The 24,979-nt window shown below is 36.5% G+C and overlaps 1 protein-coding gene across 1 annotated transcript in view; it reads left to right on the plus strand.

Annotated features, from left to right (window-relative positions):
* Positions 1 to 2,652: 2,652 nt before the first annotated feature.
* Tenm1 (teneurin transmembrane protein 1) overlaps positions 2,653 to 24,979 on the plus strand; it is a gene marked incomplete at its 5' end in the record, with an annotated part of 130,744 nt that continues 108,417 nt past the window's right edge. Inside the window, 3 exons of the mRNA XM_051179100.1 lie at positions 2,653 to 2,914; positions 6,292 to 6,559; positions 22,642 to 22,785. Coding sequence (XP_051035057.1) covers positions 2,653 to 2,914; positions 6,292 to 6,559; positions 22,642 to 22,785 — 674 coding nt within the window. The remainder of the gene's footprint in view (positions 2,915 to 6,291; positions 6,560 to 22,641; positions 22,786 to 24,979) is intronic.

Genomic DNA, 24,979 nt, shown 5'->3' on the forward strand with positions numbered 1-24,979 from the left:
TACATATAGAGTCTTTGTTTTATTTACAGACATACTGCATTCATTTACAGCAGTAGCTGTAAATACAGTTTTAGTAGATCTCTTATTAATAAGAGCTACAGCTCATGGAGATTTATAAATTAACCCAGATACAGGTTAATATTATAGACATGTTAATATTATAGAGATGAGACTCAAACTCTCCCTCTCTCTTGAATTGATTTCAAGGATTTGACTTAGGTTATTGTGGAGCCTGCTCGTCTAATATCTACAGGGCAGGTTGGTCCATTGAAAACTCTCAATAACAACTTGTACAGGTCCTGAAGAAGCTTTTCACTTAGCTTGTTTTTAAGTCTTTCAAATGGTTGACTAGGACCCACTCACATCATCAAGGAAATCGCCATTACTTAATACCAAGTGGTTGTAGAAATTAACCTTATCAGCAAAGTATCTCCACACCTACCTACGATTTATAATTGGTTGAGTATCCAAGTTGCATAGCTTAGCCAAGTTGAAACAAAATACTATCATAAAATTTCTAGAGGAAATCTTAAGAAGAACTGAAAACTCTTCGTGGAAGTCATCAAAAGCTGGCCTACAACTTATTTGAATTGCAACAAAAAGAAATGTATAGAAAATTATGAAGAATATATCTAATTTGAGGACAAACTTAAGATGTGCTGATTCCCAGATATATACTTGACCCTAAAGTCTTTGCCTTATTTACAGCAGTAGCTGTAAATACATATTTGTCATATTGGATCCATTATGGATAATATATAGCTACCGTTCATGAAGATTTAAAAAACTAACATAGATATAAAGCTAATATGTTAGAGATGAGACTCAAACTGCGATATGTCTAAAGTCAAACACATTCCTCCCACAAAAAAGTGACTGTTCTATCTGCTTAATCTTTGTAGAGTCAGAATAATTCATAGATAGCTATGTTTTTATTTAGATAACTTTTTGTGTCTTCATATTTGTTGTTGTTATTGTTTGTTTCTTTTTTCAATAAATAAGCTCTGTAGTTTTAAGGAGTTAAATCTTAATGTTTGTATGAAGCAAGTGCATTTCGCAAAGGACATGGGGTCAAGTCTATGTAAAAGGAGATCAAAAGGAAAGATTTCTTGACAGATAGTATTGGACTTTCCCCCCATGACATTTGTCTTAAACTGCTCCTACTTTATCAGGAATTCAACCTCTCTGTCTAAGATACAATGCTGTTCAGATTTACTTTTTTGTTCAAACCTAGATTATTTCCTAGCTTAGTTCTTAAAATTCTCCTTTTGGAATCTGTCTTGATATCACTGCCACTTTACTGAAAAGGCAAAAATAAAAATATGGTATTATTCATCCATTGTTATGATTTATTATATTTACCTGGAAATTTTCTTCAACAAAAAACTTAATGGTAATATTTTACTGGACCTAATAAGTATCACATAAAGGGAATGGTAAGATGTCTATAATTTAGTAAGTTTCCTTATCGGGCTTTTGAGCATCGAAGGCATGTTTTTACTAAAAGGCTTTTTCTAATGTAGGGCAAGGCTTATATTGTTCTCCTATGGACTTGCATTGCTGCATTTCTTTGAATATTAAGGAGCATCATATTGTCTTTCATCCATTTTAAGATAGAATGATAATGATTTATCATTTTGTTACTTTTTATCATATCCCATCTTTTTGAGTGCTTTCAAGCACATTACCTAAAAGACATTGTTATACTTTAAAAAAGGACTGAGGTGGAACCATCAGTACAGAATGAAACGAAATCGGAGGCTTTTATGCTCTGACACAATAGTCTTGTCAGCGACCACTTCTGTTGTGAGACAGAGTTGGCTTACAGAAAAGATACTCTTCTTTTGTCAGAGATGCAGAAGAGCTGGAGGCAGAGATGAGTAGGATGAGTTACCAACTGTCTTACAATAGGATTTCAATTCAAGCAGAATCAGAAATCCTAAATGTGGAATTCAAGCACAATCAGGAGCTGAAGATGGTTGTCAGGAGCAGGAAGCTCATGCATGGTTTGGTTCAAGTTTCTCTGCAAACTTCACCTAGTATAATTCTCCCAAAGTTATCTTAGAGATACTGACTGATTTCTGACACTGAACAAGACTTTTAACCATTGGATCTTTCCTTTTACACATATGTATAAAGAATATATGTATGTATGCATGTGTAAATATATATGTCTATATACTATATATAGTTACTTATAAAATTTCTCAAGAAGAATATGCATATTTAAAATCCTGCAAAATATTAACTACTCATCCTTGTGTAATCCTTAATACAAGGTAAAGCAGTAATGTCAGATTTGGCTTTACAAAAAATGCATGCAATGATTTTGTTTAAGACAATATTAAAATTGATATTTCAAATCTGGTGAATATCAACTACTGGTACAAAATTCCATATCAAATGTCTACTGAATGATAAAAAGAAATAATCAATGAAATGAATATCAAGTGAGTGGAGATTTATAAAACAGAAAACAAAAAAGGATAAAAGTAAGAAAGGAAGATATAATTGACCTATTTTTATTTTAAAAATTGTTTTATTTGGGCTGCTCATATCATTGACAGTGTTTCTCCTTCTTCTGCTCTCCTCCCCATCTTCCTATTCTTTCTTGTTTTCCTCCTTCTCCTCCTCCTTTATTTTATTTCTTAGCTTTGACCTCGTAGCCACTGGCGGTATCTCTGTTGTCTTACTCTTTGACCGATCACCTTTCCTGTCTGAAAAGAGAACACTCTGGTTGCCCTGGAATCAGTTTATTGTGGTAGAGAAAGTAATCATGCAGAGAACTGTAGCAGACACACCGTCCTGTGATATTTCCAACTTCATCAGCCCAAACCCTATTGTGCTTCCTTCACCACTTACATCATTTGGAGGGTCCTGTCCAGAAAGGGGAACTATTGTTCCTGAGCTTCAGGTAGGTATATTGGGTTTCACATGTCTAAAGTTATAGTCTGTAGGGTGTTTGGCAGTGTATTATGGCTAATTCTTTTTACATCATTCCTGTTGTCTCTATAATATAGATCCTTTAACTTTAAAGAAGAAGCATTTGAATGAAGTCTTTCTAGTAGATTATTGACAAGGATATTAGGGCACCATCAGTGGCCATGAAATAGCAAATAAATTAGCTGTCAAGAGAAATGATCAACTTTGACCTAATTAACACAGTGTCCTAAAAATAATGATAACAGTGTAATCAATGAGCTTGGAGTGTTTGTGGTTCTGAAATTGAAGCTGCTTTAAAAATCAATTTTTCTTCCATTGTGCAGGTTGGAGTTACTGTTATTGTTCTCAGAAGTCATGGAAGCTCTTGTTTAGCTGTGTTTATTAAAGGTGGTTTTCAAGACTGGGGGGGGGTGTACTTTACATAACATTGCTTCCAAGTATTTGAGCTTCATAGTTAGGATCTTAATGGTTTATCATTCCTGAGAATTATTATTCATTAGACAGTCATAGTACTATTCCCAGACAATATTATAGAAATATTCTAATAATATTTCAAGGTGGATGCCACATAAATAAACTTCTAAGTCTTACAAATCCAAAAATCAAGAAATGTACTCCTAAAAATCTTAAAGGACACTCCAAGATTGAATTGACTTTATTCTATCACAACAGCCCCAACACTCTCAGAACTTCTTGCTGAAGAATACCTCACACAAAAGTAACCCACTCTGGGAAAAACAATTCAAAGTGTTGGCTGTCTTGCCTATTCCAACTCTTTTCCTTAGGAAATAAGAAAAACAGGAAACTAAGGAACATAGCTAACTGGTACACTAATTCTTCAACAGATATCACCAGGAAGTATAGATCTTTGTTCAACACAAAGGTTTTCAAAATTAGAATTTATGTTTCCTAATGAAAATTAAATACTAAGGTAACAAATGTGTTATCATTAACTACAATTAAAATCTGAAAAAAGCTAGTGGATGATTTTAATGTGAAACATACAGTGTAGAGGAGAAAATATTAGACAAAGAATATTGAAGAGGGCCTGGAATGATGACTCAGCAGTTAAGTACACTTTCTATTCTTCCTGCGGATACAAGTCTGATTCCAAGCACCCATACTTAATAACCCACAATTGTTTGTAATCCCCCACCTCTTCTGGCCCCCTTGGGCATTTTCACTCACACACACACACACACACACACACACACACACACACCATTAAAAATAAAACAAATCTTTTCTAAAAGGGTATACAAGAGAGATCAGATAATTGGAAATAGCAAAATACCTCAAACCTACTAAAGTATGTGTTGCTTTGTGTTAAACAGCCAATTCCATAGACTATTTTACATACAAGTATGAAGAATTTGAAGGATAAAAGTTCTATGGTAGTAATGAAACAGGACCCAAAAATACTCACACAATCCTCATGAGGTTAAATATAATGCATGAAATGGCCTCCTCAAATATTTTGTTTTGAAAAATGAAAATGATGAAATACAGAATTTAGTATTAGTTACCAGTTTTTGACATTTATCTCCATTTGCAGTAATAAACAAATAAGTAATAGCAATTAATTTGCAAAGCTAAATGGCATTTTCACTCTGAATCCAATGTTTACTATAAGATTTACAGAGGAATTAGTGAGAATTTTCTTTCCTGTCATAGTGCCAGGTTGGAGAAACTTATACCCAGCCATTTGTACATAGTCACAAAGAAAAATGTGAAGAAAAAAAAACCCTATGATTAAAATTTGACCACCAGAGGAAATAGAAGGAGAGAAGAGGAGGGGAGAAGAAAACATGAGGGACCAGGAAGATTGACAGGGACGAATAGACAAGAGCAAGAAAAGACATACCATAGGTTTGAGAGAACTAACACTAGAGAAATGTCCAGAGACCTACAAGGATGACCACAACTAACAATATGAGTAACAGTGGAGAGGCTACCTTACATGTCCTTCCATGATAATGGGATTGATAACTAACTTAGATGCCACCATAGAGCCCTCAACTGGTAGCTGATGCAGACAGAAGTTCAGCCAAACACTGAGCTGAACTCCTGGAGTCCAGTTGCAGAGAGGGAGGAGTGATTAGCAAAGAAGTCTAGACCAGGCTGCAGAGACCCACAGAGACAGCTGAGTTGAATAGGCGGGGGGAGGGGGGGGTGATCATGGACCGCAGACTGATAGCTGGGAAATCAGCATTGTACCGACTCAGAACCCCCTGAAGGTGGGTCTCAATTAGAAGGCCTGGGCAGTATACGAGATCTCTGACAGTGGAACCAGGATGTGTCCCTGTTGCATGAAAGGACTTTGGGAGCACATTCCCCATGGAGGGATACTCCCTTAACCTACAGACAGGCGGGAGGGCCTAGGCCCTAGTCCAAATGACTTCACAGATTCTGATGGTCCTTCCTGGAAGGCCTCACCCTCCCTGTGGAGTAGTTGGGGAATGGGATGGGATGGAGGGGGGCTCTTGGGGAGGGAAATGGGATCGATATGTAAAATAAGAAAGAAAATGTCTGTGATAGATGTGTTCTAGAAAGGATAGGAAGGAATCAAAGAATATATAGAATAGATTTTTGTGGAAATATAGATTTTTCAGTTCTTATATATAGGCTAAATGGCAAGACTAACTCATTTATGTTAATAAAAGAATTATCTGGTTCATGTCAAAAATATTTGACCACCAGATCATTGCAAAGCTCCAAAGTAAACAAATTTGATGACTTCAGTAAAGATTAATTCCCACAATATTTGTCATTACATATCACTTTTTGTGACTGCTTCTGCAACCCTTCCTCTCAGAAAGCCAAGCCTAAATAAGCAATGGATTTGAGATATGTGACATAACACAAAGCAAGGTTCTCTCTCTCTCTCTCTCTCTCTCTCTCTCTCTCTCTCTCTCTCTGTGTGTGTGTGTGTGTGTGTGTGTGTGTGTGTGTGTGTGTGTGTGTGTTTATAAGAAATAAGACCCCTTAATAGAGCCCAGAGCACTCAATTGCTTGACATTCAGCAGTGTGATCTTTCTCAATTCTTGCTAAGCAATTTTTGGAACGTTGTTGAAAGAATAAAATTTTTCTTTACAGTCATTCCTGGCAGCACAAGATGAGAGTAATCTGTTGCATTGGCTGTATCTCTCATTCTCATTCAGATCTGATAGAAAATTCAAAACCTTCAGTTACCCAGTTTCATAAAAACCTGCGAACATGTGACTTGACATCAGTAGATCCCATTATTCATAGGCCTTTAGTCTGTTTCTCAGAAAACAAAACAGCTTCCTCTACCTGTGATCACTGAAGAGCTAATTTTTGTTGTTGTTGTGTGTGTTTCAATTTTAGGTTGTACAGGAAGAAATCCCCATTCCTTCCAGCTTTGTGAGGCTGAGTTACCTGAGCAGTCGAACACCCGGGTATAAAACTTTGCTACGGATCCTTTTGACACATTCAACGATTCCTGTGGGCATGATTAAAGTACACCTCACAGTAGCTGTGGAAGGGCGACTCACACAGAAGTGGTTTCCTGCTGCAATTAATCTTGTCTACACATTTGCTTGGAACAAGACAGACATCTATGGACAAAAAGTATGGGGCCTGGCAGAAGCTTTGGGTATGTTGAAGTGTTTCTATTTAAATAGCAGTACTTTACTTACAAAGCAGAAAATACTAGATGTGTATCAATTTGAATTTGTAGTATTTATTGATTTTTCTTCCAGGTAAGGAAATAAGGTTTTCTTTTTAATGTAAACACCCACTTTGGACCTTTTTAGAATTCTATTTTGATATATTTTTGCTTAAAAATTATTTTTATTTTTAGGATAGCAACACACTACAAGAATCACACAATATCTAACATATAACTCTTTCCAGAACTGAATGTTTCCTTCTAACAGTGACCTTTGGTGTGGTGTTCTGCAGGCCTTGTTTTTGAATTTGACATTTAGACTGTCATTTCCTCTTCGAAGCTACAAAATTCTAACATATAGGCATCTCTACTTGTTATCATTTGTGTCTAAGATGGTTAGGCTCCATTAACTTATTACTTTAGTAGGTGAAATTAAAAACATCATCTTTATTTCCCTTTACTTTAGTTTTCCTATAATCTTGACACAGAGTATTACAATACTATCCAGAAATCTTAGGACAGATTAGAAGCAAAATATCTGGAGGAAGTGTTTTCACATCCTTCCTTGGAAGTGTTTACCACGATAGAACTTTACACAGCAAAACAATATTCTTTTTAGCCTATAGTGTTTCCAATTCTTTTCCTTTGTCAGTGGAAAATGAAAAATCTGGCGTCTTTTCTCTGCCTAGTTATGATTCATATTATTTGACTAACAATATTATCTATGTTGGGCTTTAGTAGAATACAAAGGAACATGGGCAGGTTTGGACCACCCCAGTCCCATCTTTAAGATTTCATTGCTTCCCCCAATAGAGACTGAGTCTTACATATTAGTGAGTGTACCTCTACTACTATGCTAATTTTTCCTTTCTCTCAGGTCTTCAGCTACTACTCCGCTGACTTAACTCATTTTGCATTCAGATTCCTATTAGAAAGAGTATCAAATTATGTCAGCCAGCAAATATATAGCATAGAAAAACTTGTAACTGTACCATGAATCTAATTTCCACTATCCTACTGGCCTCTTGAGTGTAAAAATTATAAGAAAGTTACAAGGCCAGACTCCGCTAGGTTCCGACTGTTTTCCTGGTGAGTAGCCATCCACTCCTTAGTTCTCTTTGATTTCAGTGTCATCATTCTCTCCCTTGCTCCCATAAGACGTGCAGACTTCCCAGTACTGCCCAGTGCTGCAGGTCTGATAGTTTTCTACTCTAGGTTTTTACTTCAGCTTTACCCACACTTTCAGTCCAACTCTTAGTAAGCTCTACCTAGTTCATTCTGTGACCATGACTGATATATACTCAAAGTTCCATAATCTCCCACCCCAGATACTAGCTTGATTTAGGGGACAGAACAACCCAAAATTTCTTACATTTCTTTATCTTCCAATTCTTTAGGAACCTCCTTAGACCCCTGCTTGATTTAGAGATTAGTTGTTGGTGTTGTCACTGGTAATTATTTTAAGCTGTAACATGTACAAATTTATCCAACATACTAATGAAGATCTATTATAATTTTCATTATTTCTTCACAAGATTTATATACATGTAGCCAAATCTGACTTTTAAAAAGCATCAGCTTTGCTGGAACACAATTGATATACCATGAAACCTTCCCTACTTTTACAGAAAACAATTAGCACAATTCAAAATGTTACATAATCATCAGCAATATCTAAATGCAAAACATTGTTGTCATTACCCCCACAAAGCCACTCCATACATATCAACAGTTTACTCTTCACGCCTCTCTCCCCTGTACCTGAAATAAATTAATCTCTTTTCTATCTTCCTATGTTTCCCTAATTTGTATTTTTCAAACTAACAGCACCATACAATAAGTAGTTTTTTGAGTTTGATTTCTTTCACTTGGTAAGTATCAATCAAACAATAACTCACTGATCTGGCTAGTTCAGCTGTCTAGCAAGTTCCAGGAACCCCCATCCCCCATTTCTGCTTCCCAGTATTATGATTATAGCACTAGACTTTGTATGTGTAGTTAGATGACTGCACGCAGGTCCTCGTGCTTTCACAGTAAGCATTTTACTGTATAGTGACTGAAAATCACTATAGCTTCTGGCTACATCGTATTACCAACCTCATTTTATACCTGAATTGTATTTCTTCTCTTAAAATACCTGCATTACTAAATATTCTAAACCTTCTTTCTTGTAATTAATCATTCTCAGTGATGGATCCACTAATACATTTATCTATAATTAAGGAAAGATGTAAACCACATATATAAGCAAAAAAAAAAAAATGTGTAGACTCTAATGATGATTTCTTCATTCCTATTGTTCATCTGTTTGTCACTCTAACTGTAAAACAGCATTAAATAAAATGCCATCTGGAAGGTTTCAGGAGGAAAGGGAAGGACATAAATTTGTAAATGTAATTTCAAAAATTTTAAGTAAAATAATGTTATCGGTTCTTTTGTATGGCTAGTTACAATAATAAAAGCAATGGGCAATGAAAAGCCTTAGAAATATCTAAAGTGTAAGGTAAGACAATGGTTCCTTGTATACTTAAGGAAAAAAGTTTAGAGTGGAGCAAGAAAACTGGCAAAGATTCAAAATAATTGCACAAATATTGCTTAAGCTAAAATATGGATTATTTGACTTGTAGGAAATGTCCCTGTTAGCTAAAGACTGGTGGCTAAAAAGACTTTATTTACTGCATATCCTTTATCTCCATCTACTTTTTCTTAGCTTCAGAAAGAAAACAGGTGAATGTTTATTTTTAGTGTTCACCACATCACCACATTTTAACACATTTTACACTCATTTGTTTAGAAAAAGGTTAGTAAATAAGTAAAAAAAAAAAAAAGAATCTTTATTAAAGGAAAACCCTGGTTTGTCTTACATTTATAAATTGCATCTATAATATACATTAACATATCTATAACTTAAATAGATTCATGACTTATACTAGCCTGTTATTTGTGTTTTTTCCTTACAATAATTGTAATATGTTTAATTAAAATATAATTAGATCACACTCGCTCCTCTCTTTCTTCTATCTAGTCCCTCCTAGCTACCCACACTCAAGCCCCTACCATGTGCCTACTCTCAAGTTAATAGTCTCTTTTTCTTTCATTATTACTGTGCAGTCAAACAGTGCAAATCAATACAATTTTTCTAAGTCAATTTTTTTGTTTGTGTATATGGTTTCAGGGCTGACCACTCTGGACTGGATCACCAAGGGGGTGGGGTGTTTATCCCTAGAACAAGTAAATGCTCCTTCCATCACAGAGACCAAGATATTTCAATAATGGTAAAGCATATGAATAAGTAATATAATAAAACTGGGGGATCAACTACTCTGACTAAGGGTTGTTAACCCCTAAAGCACACACCAGAAAGTTCAAGGGACAAATGTATGGAGGCATTGGTATTAAGTGTGTGATTATCTGGACAGTATGTTAACATTTTGAATATACTCTGCACAAACATTTACTTGCTAACATAGCAATACTTTATTAGTGTACTGCTGTTATTGGAGATAGACAAAGATTTCTATCATATAGTAACAACTGTGTTTTCTGTGGCATTGCTCAGATAGCTTTTAAATTCAAAACTCTTTTTTTTCCTTTTTAATTTAAATTTGAAACAAGGTTGTTTTACATGTCAATCCCAGCTCCCTCGCCCTCCCATTCTCTCCTATCACCCACCACTAAATCCCAGCCCATCCCCTTTCTGATCCCCAGGCAGGGTGAGGCCTTCCTTGGGGAGTCTTCAAAGTCTGCCATATCATTGGGATACGGTCTAGGCCCTCCTCCATGTGTCAAAGCTGAGAAAGTATCCCTCTATATGGGATGGGCTCCCAAAGTCCATTCATATTCTAGGGATAAATACTGATCCACTACCAGAGGCCCCATAGTCCTCCTAACTAAAACCCACATTCAGGGAGTCTGGGTCAGTCCTATGCTGGTTTCCCAGCTATCATTCTGGGGTGCATGAGCTCCCCTTTATTCAGGTCAGCTAATTCTATTGGTTTCTCCAGCCTGGTCTTGACCCCTTTACTCATCACTCCTGCCTCTTTGTAACTGGATTCCAGGAGTTTGGCTATTGTTTAGCTGTGTCTGCTTCTGCTTCCATCAGCTACTAGCCAAAGGCTCTAGGATGGCATATAAGTTAGTCCATCAATATCATTATTGTGGAAGGGCATTAAAGGTAGCCTCTCCACTATTGCTTAGATTGTTAGTTGGGTTCATCCTTATGGATCTGGGCATTTCCCTAGTGCCAGATTTCTCCTTAAATCTATAACGGCTCCCTCTCTTATGGTATCTCTTTTCTTGTTCTCCTCTATTCTTTCCCTGTCTCAATCTTCCTGCTCCCTCATGCCCACCTCTCCCCTTCTCTTCTCTCTTTTTCTTTCTCCTAACTCCCAACCCCCTCCCTCATGCTTCCAATTTGCTCTGAAGGTCTTGTGCCTTTCCCCTTCTTAGGGTCCTCCTTGTTTCCTAGCTTCTCTGGCGGTGTGAACTGTAGACTGCTAATCATTTGCTTTATATCTAAAATCCATATATGAGTGAGTAAATACCATGTTTGTCTTTTTGTGACTGGGTAACCTCACACAGGATAGTTTTTTCTAGTTCCATCAATTTCTGTGCAAATTTCGGGATTCCATTGTGTAAGGCAAAGGACACAGTTAACAAGACAAAATGGCAGCCCACAGAATGGGAAAAGATAATCACCAAGCCCACGTCCGAAAGAGGGCTGATTTCCAAACTATACAAAGAACTCAAGAAGCTAGTTACCAAAACACTAAATAATACAATTAAAATGTGGAGTACAGAACTAAATAGAGAATTCTCAATAGAAGAATCTAAAATGGCTGAAAGACACTTAAAGTGATCAACATCCTTAGCCACCAGGGAAATGCAAATCAAAACAACTCTGAGATACCATCTAACCCCTTTCATAATGGCTTAAATCAAAAATACCAAAGACAGTTTATGTTGGTAAGGATGTGGAGAAAGGGGCGCACTCCTCCATTACTGGTGCAAGTGCAAACTTGTACAGCCAATTTGGAAATCAGTATGGCGTTTCCTCAGGAAAGTGGAAAGTATTCTACCTCAAATTCCAGAAATTCCACTATTAAACATATACCCAAAAGATGCAAATTCATACAATAAGTACATCTGTTCACCTATGTTCATAGCAGCATTACTGTGTAATAGCCAGAACCTGGAAGCAACCTAGATGCCCCTCAACTGAAGAATGAATGGAGTAAATGCAAAACTCTTAATGGAGCTAAAATGTCTACCTATCAACTCTGAGTATATTATTCTGCATGAGAAAAAGAGAATTAACATTACAGAAAATTTTAAGTTGCTGATTAGTTTTGAAATTATGGTCAGAGATTGTACAACTTCGCCTTGGTCCCATAGTATCAACAAGACCTTGAAAATGGAAGAGAGAGATGGATGGAGAGATCAGAGTTATAGGAAGATATAACTATGTAATAATGATACTGAGAGACAGATAAACAGTGACAATTTTGAAGAATAGACATGGAAACTACAAAACAAGGACTATGAGTGGCCACTAATAGCTAGCTAAAAAAGACAAATGAAATGTACCCTTAAAGTCTATGGATGTTAGCTCAGTTCTTCTAACACCTTGGATTTTGTTCATTGAGACCCATTTGAGACCCATGAAGGCTTCAACTATTTTATTTGAGTCCTTTCAGTGTGTGACGCTTTTCACAGTAACAATAGGAAATTGATATAAGCCTTAGCCATCGTTTATAATGTTCTACTTATAGCAAGGATTCTTATTAAGACTATGGCCAAGAAGGCCTTAACTCTTGTTCCTTCTCATAGCAATTAACTCTCAATCTCTGGTGCACCTATTTCAGGATGATGGATTAAGAGGAGTCCAAATTTAAGCAAGCTGAATTTGAAGTGATGAGGAATACCTAAGCTGAAATGCTGATAAGTTTGAAATGTGGCAATCTTGCTTCTCATGTAGCTCATCTGTGGGGAATTGGTATCATATCTAAGGACCAGAATGTCACAAAAGAAGAATAAAGTATTGAAAGACAACCAAAAGGGAATGGCGACATTTAAAATCCTAAGCTATCCTATCAATTTCTGCAATGAAATAGACTTCGCAGCTGGTATAATACATGAGTGAATAAATTACTAATAAGGGTTATGCAGACTTCTTACTAAAAGAAGTATTGGTGACAAGTAATAAGATTTATTAGTTCAAGTACACTATTGATCAAGTAGAAGAAGAGTACAACTCATCCTATGGTTCACTACAAAAGCCACAATCACTAGTTCATCCAGCTTAAAGAATTTGTTGTCTGATTCATGGACAACACTGCCCTGCCGAAAACTCCATGTGAGCATTTGAAATGATTTGGCCTTAGTGTTTCATTCCCTGACTCTAAATAAAGTATGATGTCTGGAAATCATTGTATTTTATTTAGTTTCCTTCCCAACTCTATGGCTTGCAAAACAATATAAAAAAATCACTATTGTTAAGTACATGGTGCTGTTAAAATTCTAAAGATGGTGTATTTAATTTGACAAACTGGCTTGTTCAGAGCCTCTGATCTGCATCCATTATGTGAATTTTGTCAAAATAATTCCCTATGTCTGCCTGTGTCTGCATATATTATCAATATGTAATAATGTATTCTGCCTAGTCTTCATTTTAATTAAATTAAATTGCAGTGGTTTAGAGTCCTGGAAGTTCAGGAAATCAGCCATCCACTTTTAGTAGCACTGCTATAAACAATAGTATTTTTCTTCAAGGTTATTGGCAACAGTGATTGCATAATTATTTAGTACAGTAGTTTGGCAAGAAAGAGTGGTGTTTCTGCTAGAACTAGACTTCCTAAAAGATTGCAATGCATAGGAGTCTGTCTAAATTGTGTTAGAGAGAAACAAGGGAACATTAATAGTAATAGGTGCTAAACTATGGCTGTTTTGTGCACACAAAACATTCCTGAGAATGATGCTTTAGTGTTCATAAATTTTCCTTGAGTGAAACCTAAGCAAGCTGGGCAGCCACGAGAATAGTACCCACTGAATGTTTTAATAATAAATGGGGAGTGCTTTTCAATTTGCAAGGTACTTTCAAATACATTATTTCATTTTAATCCATATAGCATTCCTGCTTGGTAGGCACGGCACAATTAATAAGACCTCCGATATCCAAAGGAAGAAACTGAGGTTCAGAAAGAGCCGAAAAGCCTGTACAGAGCAGGAATTGCAACTCATATCTCCCAGCCCTGCATGTCTTTTCCTGCTGTCGCTCTTGACCCAATGAGGGAGCATCCCACCTTAACAAGCACCCAATTCTATGCCCCAGTGGCTTTCTGTCAGGAAAGCTAGCAGAGATAATAATCTTTCATCATTTCTTTCCACTGATGAATTCATAATTGTTAACTGAGAGCAGAACTGTGTTAGACTGTCAACTTTCTAGGCACAGTGCCTAGGCTTTAAATATTTTAAGGAACAATTACATGCTTGCAACCTTAAAGCAAAGTATGAAAAGAAAATGAGAAAAAAATCACAAGTAAATGTTAATTGTCTGCAAAACCAAGCATTTACATCAGCTTCTCGACTGTTATTCAGTCTTCAAATTTAAATATAAAAGGTTTACTGTGGGATATAAGTTGTGTCCATTTTAATACCAGATAAAAGTGCTAACGTAAGAGCGTGGGACTTCCCAAGGTTTTTAAATGACCTAATACTCTAGTAAGCAAGTACTATGTGTCCATTTCTTTCTGGTCAATCTCGTGGTTAGATTCTAAAACTCCTTTCTTGAGTCTAGCAGCACTTTTGGAATAAAAGAAAATAATTTAGTAGATAGTAATAGAACAAAAATTATCACAATACAATAGACAGTATCAAATCATGATGCTATAAGAGAATATTGCATAGCAATACTTTATTTCAATTTGTGCATATCTGTGTGTATTACTATATGTACATATGATGGTGGCTCACAGTCAGTAAACTCTTTTATGTGACATTCAGGAAAAAAAGTTTGAAAAGCATTTGTAAGATAACAGAATCTAGAGAGGGAAATGTCATGATTTATCAAAACATACAACTTATCTATCAAGACAGCATTTACAAATATTCGTGCCTTCCACTCCTTTCTACCAACTCATCTCAAAATATTACAACTATAGTCCTTCAAGATTGGACGAGAACAGAATTTATCTATCAAAAGTAGTTGCTTTTAAGAGTAAAAGGGTATTTCTTTTCTTTGCAACGTTATATCCCTTTTACTCAAGCATATTTTGGAGGGGGGCTTTGTTTGTTTTTTAATTTAAATTTGAAACCAGCTTGTTTTACATGTCAATCCCAGTTCCCTCACCCTCCTGTCCTCCCTGTTTCCCCCACAAACCTCCATCCCATTCCCTTTCTGTTCCCCAGGGAGGGTTAGGCCCTCCACGGGGGATCATCAAAGTCTGTCACATCATTTGGGGCAGGGCCTAGGCCCTCCTCCCTGTGTCTAGGATGAGGGAGTATCCCTCTGTGTGCAATGGGCTCCCAAAGTCCATTCCTACACTAGGGATAAATACTGACCCACTACCAGAGGCCCCATAGACTGCCCAGTCCTCCTACTTAACACCCACATTCAGGGGGTCTGGGTCTGTCCTATGCTGGTTTCCCAGATTTCAGACTGGGGTCCATGAGCTCCCCCTTGTTCAAGTCAGCAGTCTCTGTGGGTTTCTACAGCCTGATTTCAGCACATTTTTAAAAGCCCATTTTCATGGTGAGTATCTCTCTTGAAACTCCTACCCAAACAAAATTGTCTTAACACTAATATAAGATAGCAACATTTTGTTTTACTTTTTACTAGGTGAGGTTGAGAATAATTGAGGCTCTTTATTTATTTTTGATGCACTTGAGAGAAAGTGACTATGGCCAATATAACCTTCTTTAAATTTCATAAAAGTGCCAAGTATCAAAGTGTTCAACACATGTTACTCTTTCTGCCTAAAATGATTTTCCCTATGCAGACAGTCCCCCCATACTCAGGAGAGGTTAACTTACAATTTTTCTATTTCATGATGTTGCAGTGACATAAAAGCAATGTGTATTTAGTAAGAGCCATACTTTGAATTTTGATGAATTCCCTGGCTAGTGATATGCAGTGCCACATTCTCTGGTGTTGCTGGGAAGCAGCAGGTAGTTGTAATTCCCAGTCAGTCCCTGAATTACAAGAGTAAATAACTGATCTCGTACAGTGATCTGTCTTGCTAAATTCTGACTACAGAAAGTTAAGTGCATTAAATGCATATTTTACTCCAAATATTTTCAGCTTGCAAACAGAAGCCCAATTGTTAGTCAAGGCGATTCTATGCAGTAGTCTCTCTCCTCTTATCTGTGGTTTCACTTTTCTTGGTTTCAGTTACCCAGTGAACTGAAGTCTGAAAAATATTAAATGAAAATTTCTAGAAATAAATAACTCCATGCAGTTTTAGACTGCATGCCATTCTGAGCAACATAATGATATCTCTCACCATTTCATCTTGCCGAGACAAGAATAATTTCAGGCCAGCATGATGGCTCAGCTAGTAAACTGCTTGACATGGTAGCCTGATTACCTGAGTTCCATGCTTAGAACCCATATAGAGGTAGAAGGGAGAGAGATGACTCCATAGAGTCGTCCTCTAACCTCCATGTGTTCAATATGACATATGTACATGTACTCTCTCTCTCTCTCTCTCTCTCTCTCTCTCTCACACACACACACACACACACACAGCATGCACACATAACAATAAGATTTCAAAAGGAAGAAAAGAATTATCTCTTTGTACATCATATCCATACTGTAAATACTAATGGCCTATTAGTGTCATATAGTAGTGTCAGTTATCAAATCAACTGCTAAGCTATTGGAGTGCTTAATTTACTTAAAGACTCCAAAGCACAGCATGAATCATGGAAGGATACACTAACTCTGATTACTGTGTGACAATGCTGCAGGGCACATAGACAAAAATACCAGCATAGAAGTTTGATAATATCCACAATTTCAGGCATCCAGTAAGAGGACTTAGAATGTGTCCCCTACAAATGAGGGAAATCCCTCCTCTTTGTCTCTCTCATCCAACATGAGTTCCATTTTTAGAATCATTCCTAACATTACACATTTTCTTTTTGTAACATTTACCAAAACATATGTATGTGTGTATGCTATTAATTTTTCTTTCATATTATTTCTTTCACTAGAATGTAAGCTTAGCCATGAGGAATTCTGTTTTATTCACCTTCATATCCCAGTGCCCCCATACAGTGACTGTCAATGTAAGGTACTCAATAAATATTGAATATTTGTTGAATGATTGAACAAACAAATGAATAAAATAGAAGTGACACCTTAGCCTTGTAGTGGAATGATATGGCTCCACAGAAAGAAGAGGACACAGGTACACAAAGGCACTCACAGAACATATTTCTGAACTGTATGCAACTAGACTTTAACAAATCGTCCAAAAAAAAAAAAAATCTTACAACATTAAACTTCAGGATACAGTCTAGTATGATGCCTACTTGCACTCTTACCTGTCCAACTACATATCTCTTAATATTATCTTGTTAACCTTTTTTGTGAATGAGTAAGGTACATCTTCGAAATAAAATATTAGTACCACCCAAGTCAAATCCACTGACTCGAAAAAAAAGATAAGGTATCATGAACGGATTGGATTTAATTTAGGACCACATTGATGGTTCAACATTGGAGAATCCATTGCTTTAACTCACTGTCTTAGAAGATTAAAGTTGCAAATTATATGACTATTTCCACAAATGCTTAAAAGGCACTCAATAAAATCCATTCACCTGATGCAGACTATCTTAATAAACTAGGGATTATAGATAAACAAAGCAGTTCAGCCAATCAGACTTGTATCAAATCAAGGAACCTCTGAGATCTTGCTATTCTATGGTAAATTACTAGAAAACAGGAAAAGATACAGCTTTGAGAGCATGCCCTTCTTCATAATAGATAACATGTTAGCAACATAGTTTCAGTCTGCTGTCACAGTCTTCATTTGGTTCTTTTGGTATTTTGTTTTCTGCCATTTTCTAGTTTTGCATTAGTATAGTTTTAATGGGAAATATTTATTGTCCTATTTATTGAAGGCTTATTCTGAAGAAAAAAAATTCTCATTTTCTTAGTATTTTTTAAATGCCTTCAAATTATTTTTAGATATATGTTGATTTCATTAAGGTAGCACAATTTTTCCACTATCCACTTTAATTATATATTACTTTCTTAAATGTAAGCATTATGAATTTTGAAGTCTTTGCCCAAAACTATTAAAAATCATCTGCTTAATCTTGTCATAGTTCACACATCAGCTTTGTTACATTGTATCTTTACCTTGGCTATCTAATGTCAATCCCTTATACTAGCTATTATAGATGAATGGTATAGTCCTTAAACTGGATGTGGGGGACGGTGTGTCCTCTTAGCCTTCTGATATTCCACATATGATAACAATAATGCTGCCTATATAAGTAAAATAAACATTAAGAGGGCTTTTTTTCTAATCCTTCCAAGAGAACAAGCTAGTCTTTTGATTTAGTCTTCTTTATATGCCCATGTAAGGTCTGCAAGAAGACTAACAATGAATTCAGAGATGAGATGTGGCCCTGTGATCAGAAGACACAGCCCCCTGAAAAAGTAGTATGTGTACCATGCCAATCAGTGACTCATGTTTAGCAAATATTCTTTAGCAAATATTACCTTTGCATGAATGTGAGACAAAGAATACAGAAAGACAGAACTCTAGATGTAATTAAGGGTATCACAAAAAAGGGTGCCACATGACACACAGAAAGTATTCTTCCATATAGACTCTTTTTCAATTTTGTTCCCAATATATTTATACCATAATGGGGCCCTGTGTAGTATAGCTCATGACCCTTTGTCTACCTATCTCTGCTCACTGCCAGTCTAAAACACTTCTACAGTCCTTCTGAAACACTGTTTGATTTTATTATACTAGTATTCCTAGCTCTACTCCAGAGTGCCAGAGATTGATTCTGTGACTTATACAACATTGTGTTAATGATCAAATGCTATAGGGAATAGGCCAGAAATTGGTCATGGTCCACTCTACTTACTTAGCATGGCAGCTGTCATGATATTGAGCAGAATGTTGTATTAAGGCATAGCATTTTTAGCACTGGATCCAATATAAATCCACCTTTCCTATATTTAATTATACAAAACACTAGGACTTTGGTGCATTTCGGTCTGCTTACCTGGGATGAAGTTGAATATTTAGCTGTTATTGCATTAGCTAGTCGCCTTGCATTTGGAGAGCAGTTCAACATCATGGAGAGAAACTTTTCCTCTCAGAAGCCAATTGTAAGTTCCAGGAGTGTGCTAAAGTGGGCTAATGTCAGAAAGAAACCTTGCCTTGTTACTGTGAGCAAGGAGTTGTACACAACAATACAGCAATACACAGCCATTCTCACTAAAGTCAGTTGGAATTTTGGACACGTCTTAAGTATAAATTATACCTTTATTAGCTCATAGAGCTTTCTCAGGAGAAAGTAAATCTAATAAAAATTAGAGGGAACTTATTAAGTGGTTGCTTTGTTGCTATTTCCTGTGACTGGGGAGAAAATAGTAATATAATTGTAGGGTTTGCAGCCAATGCACTTTTTTGTTGGGGACTGGAGAGCAATTCAGAGAGCAGATAGAAGAAGGTGAAAAGAGTATGTGTCTCTTATTACCATCGCATTGAGAACTGTTTAATTGATGCTTTATGTAAGCATTTCCTGCTGCCGAGTTAGGATGATCTTTAACTATAACCAAGAGGGAAAAAAGCAGGCTCCACGCCATCATCAGAGGTCACCAAGGCACACTACTAATTTGCAAAACTACACAATCACCTTCCGGAGAAGGGATTCAAGGGCTGCTTACCAGGCTTCCAATGTATAGAAGGCAGATCCCATAATTGCCAGGGATACTGTGGGGACAAGATGATGGCTTTAAAGGAACTGGCAATTATTGTTGTCATGATTATTTATTATCAAGACTTTTAAACTTTGACAAGAGAAGCAGAAATCATGTAATTCTGTGCACCAACATGTTTTTTAATGTGTTCTCTAACCACCTGACCTTTCCAACATGAGACACCTTGTGCTATTTGGCTTGTAAGTTTAATACGAAACTTGAATTTACCAAATACCGTGCAAAAGGAGTGCAATTTAGAATCATATAGTGTTAATGATGAAGGGGAAGTAGAAGGAATTATTTAATACATGTGTCTTCAATCCATAAGTATTATTTGGATAGTAAGACAACTAAACACCTAGATAGGCACACAAAATTTTGTGTATATTTGTACTTTTCTAGGAAGACTATCAATGACATTGTTCACAAGATTCACAATAAACATTTCATAATCTATAATGACATAAGGACCAATTTTAATGGCCTTCTTCCATTTGCCTGAGACCCCCAAGCTACTTAATGGCAGATCTGAGAGTCAAACTTTTTCCTCTCTTGGCCTAAAATCAACTGTTCTCAATTGTTTTAGCCAATAGAGGGGCTATGATATTAGGAAGATTGGAGTCAGCAACCAGAGATTACCTTTGAGGTTCCTTTTAGCTGAGAGATCCTATTCACACCCATCTTCATAGAAACCAGCATCATACACATAACCCTCTAATAATTTCCATTTAGAGATTACTCTCACTTTACGATTAGTAGTTATCCTTGTCCACTGATCTATCTTGACAATGTTGCTTAGTAGGGAATAAAATTAAACATGAGTTTGCACAAATGGGGCGATGGACCAGTAGATCGAGGGCATAAAGACAGGTGTGAGGGCATGTATCTGTAATCCCTGAACTGAGAAGTCACAAATAAGAAGATCCTTGGGGGATCCCTGTGTTCAAGGCCATTCTGGTCTACAGAGTGAGTTCCAGGCTAGCCAGGGCTACACAGAGAAGTCCTGTTTCAGTTAAACCTATATATATGTATAAATATAAGCCAAATGAATAATATAGAGTATGGAAAGAGGTAATGTACCTCTCTCAGGACAATGAAATGAAGTGAAAGATATTTAGTGTCCCCACTTTGAGGATATTTGTTGAGACTGAAACAAATTTAAAATGTATCAGTTTTCCAACTTCATTGGAAAGATACCAATAAACTCACACTGCAGAAAAAAAAAAAAAAAAAAAAAAAAAGAAGATCCTTGGGTTTTTAGTCAGCCAGTCTTGCTAAACTTATGAGCTTCCATCATCGAAAATAAGGGTGGGGCCAGCAAGGTGGCTTAACTGGCAATGGTGACCTGAGTTAGATGACTGGAAACCACATGGCAGAAAGAGAGAGCTGACTCCCAGATGTTGTCCTCTAACCCCAACATGCACATTTGGAACAGGCACGTGTATACACAAGTAAACAAACAAACAAATAAATTTTTAAACTTTTAAAATAATGAGGTGGAGAGCTACTGATAAAGGCACACCAAATGTCAATCTCTGGACTACACACATATGTAAACACACACTAACATATATACATACCAAAAAATGAATTTCCATGAGTCTTAACCAGCTGATAGCTGATAGTACTGCAATGTCATCAGAACTGGTTATAGAATTTGTGAAACCCAGTGAAACAAAAGTAAAAGTACACATCTCCTTCCCTAAAAACTACTAAAGATTTTCAAAACAGGAACAGCAATCTTAATCTGTATGCCCCTTCTAATCATAAGCCACACCCAGTGAGAACTATTGTGATTCTAAGCATTGTTGTGTTAAGGGGCTACTTCAAATTGGATATATAATTACAAAATTAGAGAGTAGTATATGTATAATCTTATGGATGTTTGGACATATCTGCATTTAAACTCTTAACTACACCTACACAAGCAAATCAATTTAATTATTTTCTGATGACATGATAGTGCCAGTAACCAAAACTAGTTTACTTTCATTTTTCATTTTTGAGCCCTTATACTGCTATTGCTTAAGCACCTGTTTTCTTTAGTAATTTTTATAACTGAACAGCAAAGGAGGAACTGAGCTCTCCAAGGACATCTAAAGATCTGGTAGAGGTTGGTACTAGAAAGCAGTATCAGAAGACAGACCAACTGGGTCTATTTTAAGCTGCCAGAGAGGCAAAAGCACCTTTGGGATGTGCAGTGTAATGAGTCAGTCCTCTCAGGCTTACAACATTTTGAAGATAGAAAGCATTTGGAAATTCATAGAGCAGAAATCTAGGAATCTGACAGGTAAGCAGGTTCACCAACTGAGAAAATGGCTACAACTTGGTTTGCTTGGGCTATGCATATTTCAGTAGGGCAGAGACATCCAAGATAGCACATTCTGCACTTCCCATTTTAGAGGCATACTAGGGTTCCACATTTAATGCACAACATCTGTGCTTCATAGGAGTTGAAGCCAAATGCCTGAGTGATGTCCCATTGGTACTCTATATGCAGAAATAAAAGCATAATATACATAAAGTATAATTTACGCTTGCAACACTCCAAGCAAACTCAGACATCTCAGTAAAGGCTTTGGTACAGAAAATATATGAATTGACTGAATCAATTTTATTAGTTTCATATATATTCAAGTGTTGTATAAGTGTACTGTACTCCAAAGTCCGTGTCCTGGATGCATTTTATACTCTACAGAAGTGAGAAACCAGCTTTTCCCATACTTCTATAAGTAGTGAGAGGAATTTCTTCATCACATACACTTAATTCTCAAAGAGCATATCTCTTCAGGTTTGCAGATCAGAATTTAATCAGAAAGTCCAGAATGAAATTGAATGTTCATTTGTATATGGTGCCTATCTTTGGGAGCATCTATTTATTTAATGTTTCACATATGTGCCCAGTTTTCACTGATTGGTCATTTTGGAGAGCCAATGCCATTCTAAGTACAGTTCCTGACTATGCCAGGAGAATGACATTTGCTATTAAATTTCACACCAAATCAGAAATCACTAGCAAATACAGTAACAACCTAATTACCAATCAGTGTGAACAGGAAGTAAATATTTTCCAATATTCTAATATGCTATTAATTCTCTTTTCTTGCAGTGTCTGTGGGATATGAATATGAGATGTGCCCTGACTTTATTCTCTGGGAACAAAGGACAGTGGTTTTGCAGGGATTTGAGATGGACGCATCTAACCTAGGAGGCTGGTCCTTGAATAAGCATCATATTTTTAATCCTCAAAGTGGTGAGCTACTTTTAAAAACTTACAATAATACCAGTTTCTTAATACTATTTAGTGGACATTTGTTGTTGAAATTTCGTCAAGTGTAAGAGAAAAATCACCTACAAAGATAACACAACTGTGTATGGGTGCTGTAATTTTATTCTGAATTCATTTCAGTGCTTCAGAATCCAAACACTCTAACTTATTATCACTTAGTTTATAATTGAAGCCTTGAGCAAATAAGAAAATCACTCATAAAAAAGGATCATGTGTATCCCCTGAGTTCATGCTGAATTTCCTACTCTGGCTGTAACTGCTTCATTCACAGTCTTCCACTTATTTTTGCATTCTGGTCCATAGGATTCCCATCCTGACTTCTTACAAACATCGTCTACTTATAACTTTTCAACACAAAACCCATATTGCTTTGTGTCAAAAGAGGCAGTTTCTAAGAACCTAGACTAGTTCATACACTGCAGGTTACATTTTCAGAAACAATGAATGTGTCTTTAGTTCAGCCACCCTTCTTATCTAACCCACATTTATGAAATAAGTCTGAGTTCTTTTGTGAAGCCAAGTGTTCCGTTTTATAATTCTGCCCATGATAATATTTCGTTTGTACATGAAGTGAAAAACAGCCACGCAGAACTTTTGATGAGCAAAGATAACAGATTAGTGCTACCAATAAAATGGCAAAGCCTATCCTAACCCCAGTATGAAGGAGAAAAAAAATCCATTGCTGTATGTCACCAGTGTACCTCCCCTTTCTCCTTAAAAGATGCTAAGTTCCATTTCAAATAGTTTGTTTGTCTGTTTGTTTGTCTTAACAATAAAGCTTCAAGCACAGACATAAATGTCAACTTTTTTTTCCAGTTGTCAAAAGAAGCCACACTTTTCAGAGTACAAAAACGAAAGAGCAGATGCCACTTATTAAATTATTCGGGGCTTTTGTTTGTTTGTTTGTTTGTTTTGATTTAAAAGAGTTTGACATTTTAAGCAGCCATTTCTTTTCCACTCACTTTTATTGGCGTGTATGAATTGTCTCTTTCAAACGCCTGTCATTGACATTAAACACAAAGTGGGAACTGACCTGAATGGAAGCAGCCCCCAGCTGTGTGCTCCAGGTCTTGTATCTTCTTATCATTTGCTTCACACAGACTTTGAAACAGAAGGGAGCTATTCAGAAAGCTGGCTTTGGGAACCACACATGCCTTACATCCCTAATTCACCCATAATTACTTTTTAGGTAATTAGGTATGAAGTTACTTCTGAGACTTTTGAACTGCTTGATTGAAGTATAATTTATACACCATACAACTCACCCATTTGAAGTGCACACTTCAATGATGCTTAATAAATTTGTACTTGTCCTGTGATCACCGAAACTCATGTTCGGGATATTTTATCACAACAAAAGTATATCTTGTATTACCCAAAGCTTTCCGTTTCTACCTTTCTGATCATTTTCTTCTGAGAAAGAAGCCGTACTGTTTTGGATACCTTCTCGCCCCCAAGGGACGTTTGTACATTTACCATCTCATTTGTGGAGGCATTGTGTTTCTCACCAAGAACTGGTCCCACTTGCCAGGAAATAGATCTGAAGCCAATGCCTTTCAGTTTGCCCTTGAGTCTTAGGGTGTTTCTGAGGTCAAAATGCCACCCACAAAGGCAGTTTTAGAAGCAAGAATGATTAATGCAAGGGAATGGGGTTGGGGATGCTGATTTAGATAGCAATGCTCTTCCCCCTCAGGTCAGATGGTCTTTTCTTACCGATTAAGGCAAAAACAGTGTCTTCCCGAATTCCCCCATTGCACTCATCTCATGAAAAATCCTAACTCTTTAGGCACCCAACCTTTTTGATCTGAGACAGATAGTAGATTAGAAACAAGAATCCATCTTCCTCCAATTTCCTCTCACTTGTTAAAAAGACACCTATAATTAGATTGGATGTCTGCTGCCATTCTGTTCTCAGTTTTGCTCTGGCTCCCAAATCATTATGCAGTGGGTAGTTTGTAATAGGCACTGTATTCAGACCATTTGTCATTTCAGGCACCACAATTATATTTACCTCACAATTAACCAATGCTTAAGGAGAAATGTCTCTAAATATTTAACCGGATGCACACATACAGTTTCTACTATCATTATAATAAAAGTACTAGAAATGCATGTTTTTCAACATGGGTACCTCCAAATACATCCTTTGATGATTGCA

The sequence above is a fragment of the Phodopus roborovskii genome, unplaced genomic scaffold (genome assembly GCF_943737965.1).
Source record: "Phodopus roborovskii unplaced genomic scaffold, PHOROB, whole genome shotgun sequence".
Taxonomy (NCBI): Eukaryota; Metazoa; Chordata; class Mammalia; order Rodentia; family Cricetidae; genus Phodopus; species Phodopus roborovskii.